At 35.3% G+C, this 10,573-nt stretch overlaps 1 protein-coding gene across 1 annotated transcript in view; it reads left to right on the top strand.

Annotated features, from left to right (window-relative positions):
• Window positions 1-1,459: 1,459 nt before the first annotated feature.
• ARFGAP3 (ADP-ribosylation factor GTPase activating protein 3) overlaps window positions 1,460-10,573 on the top strand; it is a gene marked incomplete at its 5' end in the record, with an annotated part of 21,075 nt that continues 11,961 nt past the window's right edge. The window contains 5 exons of the mRNA XM_008945060.1: window positions 1,460-1,543; window positions 3,960-4,041; window positions 4,445-4,501; window positions 5,733-5,779; window positions 7,839-7,984. Coding sequence (XP_008943308.1) covers window positions 1,460-1,543; window positions 3,960-4,041; window positions 4,445-4,501; window positions 5,733-5,779; window positions 7,839-7,984 — 416 coding nt within the window. The remainder of the gene's footprint in view (window positions 1,544-3,959; window positions 4,042-4,444; window positions 4,502-5,732; window positions 5,780-7,838; window positions 7,985-10,573) is intronic.

Below are 10,573 nucleotides of genomic sequence, written 5' to 3'. Positions count from 1 at the left end.
AGCATGAAATTTAATGGGTTATAATAATCCTACATTACAAATGTTATAGACAATGTAGTTCATATCACCAACTTCAGAGACTATTTCTTTTGACTTACTAAACAGCTTTACAAGTAAAACATGTTCAAGTAAATATAACATACCATGTGCATTTATGTTGACAATAAGTTTCCCAAATGACACTTTATCTTACACAATTACAGATTCCATCCAGTTGTTTTACATTAATTATATATTTCTTATTTGAAAGTTTTAGTAAGTGCTTTTTAAATTATGTACTGCAAGCCTAAGTGATTATGTGCTGTCTAAATTGAAGTAAATTATTCAGATAACTAGATTTACTACCAACTATCTCCTCCCATGTAACATTTTAAACAAATTTCTCCTCTAACTTGCTCGTAGAGTGGATTGTTGATGAGGTAAGCTTGTTGCACATTCAGTAACCTTTATGACAGAGGTCATTGTTTTTGGTCATGCATCTCTTGCACATAGTAGGAAGAACCATGAGAAGTGATTTGCCTGTGAGTAACCTTGGAGGGCAGGTCCCAGGTTGTAGGCACAGGTTGTAATCCTGTCCTGCACAATGCTGAGAATGACCTGTGGCACTGTGGGCTCTCCAGCTCAGCCTGAGGTCAGGCCTTGCTCCAAGCCCTTACCATCTTCAAGTCTCTGCTTTAACTGTAGCAGAGGTTTTGCTACTCTGAGGCTAGGTGGGAAAATTGTCACTGTACCAGACCACACCAATTCTGAAAACTGATTCCAGTGACTGCTAGTGTTACACTTTCATTTATTTTTTTGCTTTGGGCAAAATGAGAATATTAGAGAGAAAATACCTTATACAAGAATATGAAAAAACTAACTTGCTATAAAGCTCTAGTGATACTCATTATATTGATGGTATTACTGCAGCAGACCTTATACTGGGAATTTTGTTATAGGAAGGAAATGGGCCATGTGAAGGCAACACATCAAAGATGTATGAAATTAAAAATATAAAAAAGGAATATCATATATTGAAGCTCAAATAAATGTGTAAAGGAAAAATTATGTTCTGGGGAAAAAAATCAAGACATTATTAACCTGAGGGGTGGGGGAGGAAATTAAAAGTAGTTTTAAAATTACTGCATTTGAAAAAAATATTTAGAGAGAAAATACCTTATACAAGAATATGAAAAAACTAACTTGCTATAAAGCTCTAGTGATACTCATTATATTGATGGTATTACTGCAGCAGACCTTATACTGGGAATTTTGTTATAGGAAGGAAATGGGCCATGTGAAGAGAACACATCAAAGATGTATGAAATTAAAAATATAAAAAAGGAATATCATATATTGAAGCTTAAATAAATGTGTAAAGGAAAAATTATGTACCAGGGGAAAAAAAATTGAAATTACTGCATTTGAAAAAATATATTATGCAATTGACCTGTAAGGTTCTCTGTCTTTTAAATTCTAGCTGTGGACAGATGGATGTGGCGTGCCTCCTGCGTCACCTCAAAACAAAGAGGAAGACTTTTTTGCATCCCATGTTTCTCCTAAGGTACAGATTACCTGTGTTTCCTTTTTGTTAGCTTTCTAAACACTTAGGTTGACTGTGTGCTCTAAAATGAAGATTAAACCCTGAAAGAAAACCTCATAGTAAAAGGTTAGGTCAGTGAGTTAATATTTATCAGCTTTTCTTCTGTGGGTCTCAAAATTCTGCCTGGATGTGAACCACTTTCTAAGGTGATAATTTAGAATGACCCAAATAGTAGCTAAATGTGGAATGAAAATGTATTTTTTTTGTAGGTATACAATTCCACCTTGGACTCAGCATTCCTTGCTTGAGAGTGCTCTGATTTAAATACACTATATGATAAATTTGGGTTTTGATCAGTGAAGTTTAACAGTTCTTAAAACATTTGCAAAGGAGGAGCCTTTTTTCTTCTTCTAAAATACACTTAGATCCTCTTCAAAAATGTAACTTGCTGAATGATATTGCTACTTTTGGTTTTCATTTATTTGATCCTACCTCCTACTGATGATAGATGTTGTATTTATTTCACAGAGACTCACAGTCACAGTGAGACTCAGGCAGTCACAGAGACTCTTGAGCCTGGTATTTGAAAAATACCAGTGGAAACAACTTCAGCAATTGTGATCTTCAGCTTAGAGCAATTAAGTTATTACCACACCTAGTATTCCTGAACATTGCAACAGTATTAAATGTCCTAGTATAATTGCTTTCTAGTACAGTTGCAGTCTGAGAATTATAATCATAAGGCTCATCTTGGGATAGAGAAGAATTCAGAGAGCTTGGGTATATCAGATTAGCCCTTGTTGTGAAAGCTCTTCTGCAATTCATGTGCACGTTAATTCCTCTGTCATGGCATGATGGTTGTGCATGTGCAAGGAAGAAAAACCTGTGCAAGTTGTTCATATCTGCACCTGAGTAAAGAACACTAACAATTACACAACTTTTAGTGACTTTCTAGTGTATATGGAATGCCTGAGGATGAAAAAAATATCATTTAAATGGAAAATGAATATTTTTCCCCTTTTGTTTATTCCGTTGTGACATTTCAAAATGTAACTTTTTTCCTCTATTTTTGTGTGGTTTCAAAAATGGTCCATTTTAAAAGGAAATCCAGCCTTTTTGCTATTTGGTTTATTTTAGGAACTTCTACTGCAGCCAATATTTGAATGCTTTGTAAAAATAAATTTCAGCATCTCTGAAACAGTGAAAGAGTATTACCTTTCACAGGCTGAGAAGATTGCTGTGTTACTTAGAAATGTTCATGGCAAAGACAAAAAAAAAATCAATTACTGGGAGTTCTAGTGTGACATCTTCACCAGAAGATCATCTGTCCTGATAGCAGAAAAATAAATGGGGTGTTTCTGTTTGCAAAGGTCAGCCTGGAAGAATACTTTCAATTCAGTGGGAAAAGCATAAACTGAGGCAAGAAAAAGAGGTTTAAGCAGAAAAGTGTAAATATTTTTGTGGTTGAGGAGGAGAAGTAGGAATTTGATACAAAAACTCTGATAAGAATATATGGGTAGGATAAAGTAAATTTCCATGGCAAACTTTTAAGGTAGCTGCAAAGGCAGGAGGTTAGAGACAAGTAGTGTGTGTACCTCAGGGCAAGAGATTATTTGAGTATGGATGTTTTGAGAAAGAGATGTCAGGAAGTTTTGGGGTTGAGATTTTAAGGAAGAATAAGCATGAACTGGCAGTGCCACAGCGCTGGTGGAAAAGCACTGAGGGAAGTGGGAGGACTCATCAGGAAGACTTTGAAGGACTGCTAATCAAAAATCAAGTGTTAGAAAATTGGAAGGTGCAAGAGCTTAGTGCAGGGAGAAGGCATGGTGATTATATGGAAATAAGTGATCCAGATTTCCTGTACTGTATTATTATGAGTCAAGACAATGAATAGCCAGCAAAAAATAAATAAATATAAAGCACAGCAGTGCCACAGCGCTGGTGGAAAAGCACTGAGGGAAGTGGGAGGACTCATCAGGAAGACTTTGAAGGACTGCTAATCAAAAATCAAGTGTTAGAAAATTGGAAGGTGCAAGAGCTTAGTGCAAGGAGAAGACATGCAAATAAGTGATTCAGATTTCCTATACTGTATTATTATGAGTCAAGACAATTAATAGCCAGCATACAATAAATAAATCTAAAGCACAATTAAAGTGCATATTGTTTTTTTGGATGGTGAACACACTGAAATTCCTGAGAGGGAAGTGCAGGTGGTTTGAAACCAGCTCACTTTTAATGAAGGCAGGCGTTTGTTGTAGCTTTAATAACTGCCCTTCTGAGAACAGATTCTAGGTTTAAGACCTAGAATCTGTACTCCCAAGAATCCAGTATTAACTAATCAGTGATGCTTAAGTTGTCTTTGAGTTCAGTGCTCATATTTATTTGCTGTATTCTATTTTGTGTGCACTTTTGATGTACTTTTTTTTTCAAGGCAAAGAATACAGAGTCGGTGTTATCAAAGCCAGAGCCAGTTTCTCTACAGCAGAAAACTTCAGAAACTATTTCAGAATGCTATGAAGGTAAGACTGATGCTTTGTTAACAATAAGCTGCATTTTTCTAGTTGTCTCTTTGTTTAGACTCTTTTTACCTTACTTTAGCAGTTAAATAACCTTACCATGATAATAACACAAGAATTTTGCAGAGGGAAGGACTTTTCGGAAGGGTTGTGATAGAATTTGTGGGACTGCATGTTCCTTTAATAATCTTTAGTAGAAATCCAAATTAAAATCTGATTCAAATGACTTCAGATGAATCTTCGGATGCCTGCTGCTCCTTTAGTGACTGGTAAAGCTGTGATAGAAACAAGACATTATGTTATGTGTGTCAAACACTGCTCTGAGTACAATGAGTTGCATTTTGGAATTTTAAGCATTCTAAAGAGCTTTCTGATATTCTTATCCTTGTTATTCATTATGTTTTAGGACCAGAACATGGACCAAGCGTTGATTGCCTTAACACGTCACCAAAAGCTGCATTAGGTAATGAGTGTAATCAGAATAAGTTAGCAGCCAGTATAATCTACTTCAATATTCATTTGTACTGAGAATATATGACTGTGAAGAGATGTGGTATTCTTACTTTATTATCAGCATTGCATGAGTTAGTTGAAACATCTGAATTTTTATTACAGCTTCTTTTGTTAAGCAGTGTGCTCCTTCTAAGAAATTAATTTTAGTCAGTGTTCTAGTTTTATCTCTTACCTTAGCTGACCTGATGAATTTAAATGCTACAGGTATCACACGTACTAAAGGTGACCTGCATTTAAAGCACACAGGTGGAATAGAGCATTGTGCTGTGATAAATGGCCTGTTATTTATGTTAAGAAAACACATCTTGTTTCTTGACCTTAAGGTTTTCTTCTTTCTTGACCTTGAGGTCAGTCTTTCTATCTAGGTGTAGTTTTTGCTCCCTTTTAAGGAAATGGAATGTAACAATATAGACTAGAAGAATCATTGTATTTGTAATACAGTAGCTTCAATGTCCAGAGTCTTAATTTGCTTAACACTGAAGTGTGTATCATACTATAAGTAAAAAAAAAAAAGTGAGGAAAATAGAATAGAATTAAATACATCAGTGATTTACAATTTTGAGGACTGTCCTACAGGAGCAGGTTTTTGAGAATAAAAGGTATTGATTTTCAGCAGCATAGGGATAGTAAGGAATTGGTAGCTGGAAGTAACTCAGTACTTCAGAAAGGTATGATCTTCGTCACTGGTTTTGTACTCACTTGGTCTGATAATGGTTGTCATTGTGTTTATGATTCAGGTATGTTTTATGTGTATCATTTGTGGATTTAAACATAAGAAATACCTTTCTATCCAGGCAACAATTAATCTTGGAAATGGTATGGGATCAGGTGGACCTCTAGTCTAATTCAGAAGAGCAAATCCTACGTTCTTGTTCTGTTTACTGGCAGGTATCTAGAATTGAAAACTGAGCTGTAATTTTATTCCTTTTGGGTGTTGGTAAGAGATACTGTATCACTAATCAGAGGCAATTTCCCACATTGTTTTTTGAGATATTCACAGCTCTGTTCCATGTAACTCCATTTAGTGTCTCAGTCTCTTAGTGTACAAACTATAATACTTCAAGGCATTGAAATAAATTCCAAAAGCTATTTTGAGGCTGATATTGTGGAAATTATCTTCTACAGTTTTGGAATTAATAAAATTGTATGTCAAGTAATGTTGATTACATTAATCTTTGCAGAGAACACCACCTTCATAAAAAAGAAGCCAAATCAAGCTAAGAAGGTGGTAAGTGTATATAAATAATGCATATTTTAAACTGTATTATATATCTCTGGAAATATGTAGATTACAGTATGGAAATGTACCATGAAGGTTAAGTACTGAGCTACATGTTAAGTACTAAACAGTGCTTGTATTGGTAATAATTTATGAAACTAAAATGGAACTGAACACCATTTCCATAGCAAAACCAGCCAATGGTCTGTTTGAAAAAGGGTTATTGTTAAGACAAATTTGTCTAACAGGTTATTGTTATGATGCAATAGAGTGCTTCAGATTTGTGGGTTGTTTTCTGACCTCAGATAAATTCCAAGTCTTTTTACATGCATACAGCTCATTGAAATATTTAGACTTCCAGATGTATGTCTGTCATTTCCTTCTTCTGGGCCTGAGCAGCAGGTGATATGTTTTCAAAAAATGAGTAAAACAAACATGTCAAAGCATATACTGATGTCAAGGTCTGTATCCTGCTTCTCTTTGGTTCTTTTCATAACCAGTCTCCCTGCAACTCCACTGACACTTTGCAACTTTTTGTCTCACTTGCTGAGACTGGGTTGCAGGCTTTCTTCAGGCTTTCTCCTAAGTTAGCTGGCACTGAGATCTTTTTGTAGCAAATGCTAAAAATGGAGTTCCAGTAGCACTGCTGAGTGGCTAACTATGTATGAGTGGCATTATCTGTCAATCCAAGGTGAGTGTGAGACATTCAGATGTGTGTTTCTGGAGCAGTCCTCATCTCATATCACACAGCAGGGTTGTATTTGGTTGTATTTGTAGGTAACTTGCATCTGTGTTCTATTCAAGATAATTTCAAGATAGTTTAAAGACTTGTTTCTGAAAGGGGTCTGGCAAACTAAGAAAATAGCCCTAATATTAGACTATTAGGGTGATAATATAGGATAGGGAGTCAGTTCTTTTAAGTCATGGTTATTGTATGCCAAAAGCTTTTGAAAGTTTATTGGAGCAGATTAATTTAGATTGAAACCTATTATTTCTTGCTCCCACTAGAGGGCCCTAATACACAGGAGGAATTTCTTACTCTGAGTGGTGTTTGTAGGTATATTCCTTTGCAGTAAGAAGAACTTTACTGGGTTCACAGGTGCACGTGCAGCTTGTGAACTGTAGTGTCAGAGCCTCAAACTGTATGTATATAGGCCAGAACTTTTATGGGAAGACTTTAAAACATTAAAAGTTAAGATAAATATAATGTGAAAAATATAGGCTGCAGTGTTGCAGGTGAGCAATTAAACACACAGGAGACTAGAACTGCAGTTTGAGTCCTGTGCCACCATCTGAGTCAGCGTCATTGTGTCTATTAATATTTGTAATATTAAGTGGTTTTTAAGTCTTTGATAATCAGAATGAAAGAAAATTTATCCCTGTATTGAAGTAATATGAACTAGAAATTAAGTTACTTTAAAAGAAGTGCAAAAGTGGAATCTCTCAGCTGGCATTTTTATCCAGAAACGTGTACAGTGCTTTGTTACATGCAAAGGCTAATCATGCAAACACTTATATACAAAATATTGCTCTCCTACAATAAATCCATAAATACCTCTGCACATTTATTAAAAATATGAATAAATCAGTATTTGATCTTAAGATAACACAGTAGCACTGACAAGTACGAACTAGTTAGAGAATCTTTTCTACTTCTCAATGTAAATTGTGAATTAAGTGAATAAGCACAAAATGGTTCCATTGCAACAAATTTTATTGTATTATTCGTATGCCACAAAATCATTCTGAAGAAACTAAAGTTGTGCTATATATTATACTATTTATTTGAACACATCAACCTCTGAGCAATTAAAAAAAAAAATAGTTCATTACCCTGTGATGGTTGACTGCAGAGCTTACTAAATTTGTGAGAGGTAGTAGAAGAAGCATGTAGAGGGTCAAAACATGAAAAAATACTTTCACTTCTCCAAGTTTTCATTATTGTTTGCATATGGTCCCAAACAGAGTATAGTGTTTGCTGCTGCTTTCAGAATTGACTGCAGAGTCAGTTGAGGTGATTCTCTGTTATAATGTTGGGCTTTTATTTTCTGTTTTTCAATAAATCAAGCTTGGTGCCAAAAAAGGTGGTTTGGGGGCACAAAAAATGAGCAGCCAAAGCTTTAATGAGATTGAAAAACAAGCACAAGCTGTAGATAAAATGAAGGAACAAGATGATCTTCACAGCAGTAAGAGAACTGAGAAGGAAGAGCCACTGTAAGTATGAATGATGTATGCAATAGTAAACTATGAAGCCTTAATTTCCTGTTAATGAAGTGATTGTCAACATTTTAAATGCTACCAGAGATTAGGTCATACAAATAAAACTTCAGTTCTTGCTTGGGTAAAAAAAAAAGTGGATGAGGTGGGCCAAAGAGCAATTCCCCCATTGTCCTTTTTTTGCCATTAAGTATATGTTCCTACATTTGATGATTTACTGTAGAAATAGCCCATTTAGCTTAATTTAAAAGCTGATTTTAATTTTAAAATAACCGTAGTGTTATTCTTCTTTAACACAGAAACTAAGGAGATATTCTATTGTTACATATGAATAAAATGTGAAATAAATCTAAAATATGTTAGATTTAAGTACTACCAGAGAAGACTCTTGCCTCTTGAACTTTCTTTACCATGCACTAGTTACCTTTCTGTCCCCATTGTCCTTTTTTTGCCATTAAGTATATGTTCCTACATTTGATGATTTACTGTAGAAATAGCCCATTTAGCTTAATTTAAAAGCTGATTTTAATTTTAAAATAACCGTAGTGTTATTCTTCTTTAACACAGAAACTAAGGAGATGTTCTACTGATACATATGAATAAAATGTGAAATAAATCTAAAATATGTTAGATTTAAGTACTACCGAGAAGACTCTTGAACTTTCTTTACCCTGCACTAGTTGCCTTTCTGTATTTTGGTTTGGTGTAGTGAACTGGATACTATTTAAAACAGTCTTTCTAAGAGCATAGGGAACATACAAATATTCAGCTTTATTGTACTTAACTGGGTAGGAGTTTCTGTCCTGAAGGCAGGAAGCAGTTTAACTGTGGCTATAATTGCCTGCTTCAGTTTCAGCTGTTTCTTACTGGAACTGCCTTCATTTTCACCAAAACCTTGTGAATATTTTGGTCTGAGGCTTCAAATATCCCATCTTAATAAATAGCCCTAAAACGCAGAGAGTGCTGTTCCTCACTCTTTACTGCATTTCTCTGCAACATGGTTTTGGTTTTTAATGTTTTGGTTAATTGTAATAAAAATTAGACCATTAGAGTTGGTTAGTGTATGCTTTTACTGTTGTAAAGCTTAACATCCTCTCTGAAGTGCTAAGATACACCACTTTTATGACCCATTAAGAAATTTTCTTAATTATTACATAATTACAGGATGAGTTGGACTGATGGCTTCAAGCTCTTTGGTCTGTCATCTCCTCCTACTCCTTTTGCTCACCTTTATGTACCCTCTGCAGAAAATAAATGTTTTGTAGGCATCAAAAATATTAATCACAGGGCAATCATTTATTTTTCCTGAAGTATTTTTACCACAAAGTCATGCTTCTCAGTGATTGTGGAAAAACTGCCAGTAGAGTGACATGGAGAAATGGATTACTAAATAACAAGAAAAATGATCATTCATTTTCAGAACCTTCTGAAAAATGTCTGCAAACTTGAGGGGTGCACAAACGCTTCAGTTTGTGGATCCAATCCCAGTAGAGGCAAGATAACTGCGTTTTGAGATCAGCTTTTTGAATTTTTAACCATAGGTGGCAGTATATACCAAAATTAAAGAAGGGTAAACTCTTAAAATTGTGTTTTCTTCCAACTAATTTGTGGGGTGGCTTTAATTTTAAAGGCTTGAATAATGAGCTTTAGTAAATCAGTTCAATATGTTCATATTACATGATGGGAAGGAAAGTGATGCTGTTGTAGTCTAGTACATGGAAGGATAAAGAATCATGAGGTGGAAAACTTAAAATGTGATTTTGTAATTGGTACACAGTTTCTTTAATTTCTGCTATGCACTGACAAGAGAGTGAACAGGAGTCACTTTTAAAAAATTGATTGGCATCCCTACTTGTTTCAATCAACAGCAAATTATTTTTGATGTCCATAAAACAGATTTCATAAGATGGGCTGCTGATCTTTCTAACATGAAGTGCTGGGTAGATTTTATCAGTAGCAGCTTCAAGTTGAACTTTAGAGAACCTTTTCAATTTTTTTTTGTGTAACAGTTGGCCCTAAACTGTAAGACTTACTTAAAACATCCCTGAACGTATTCTGTGCTTTGAAGATATATTTTTTTCAGATTTTATTGGTTTCAAAAGTCATTCCACAGATGTATCCTGTTTTGTCTCGGGGTTTTATTGTTAAAAGCATCTGAACATAAGACATAGTGATTTTTGTTCTGGCTCGGAGTCCTCTGAAAGCCCAAATCAAAGCCCACCTAACCATCCCAGACTGAGATGACTCTCCTCCTTTCTGGAATGGCTCTTCAGTGAAGGAGTGATGCCCTATTCCTTGTAGCAGGCTGGTCCCTATGTAGACCCCATGCCTGTGAAGGAAGAAGACCAGATGTTTGCCCTCTTCATTCCAACAGGTTCAGCCACACAACCTCTGTCTTGCAGGTGGTGCACTAACTAACAGGATATGAACCTTGGTTAGGGACATTTTGTACTCTTGATTAAAGTTAAGTCCAGTATGCATTAGGCTAGAAAAAAATCAAGCTGGGAAGAGCCTGTTTCAGTGATCAGAGTTAGGAGACAGACTGAAAGAAACTACTCCTTGGTCAAAAACTTGTTTTCATTCCTG

Source organism: Merops nubicus, unplaced genomic scaffold, assembly GCF_000691845.1.
Source record: "Merops nubicus isolate BGI_N331 unplaced genomic scaffold, ASM69184v1 scaffold2288, whole genome shotgun sequence".
Taxonomy (NCBI): Eukaryota; Metazoa; Chordata; class Aves; order Coraciiformes; family Meropidae; genus Merops; species Merops nubicus.
This window is presented reverse-complemented; position numbering and strand designations above follow the sequence as displayed.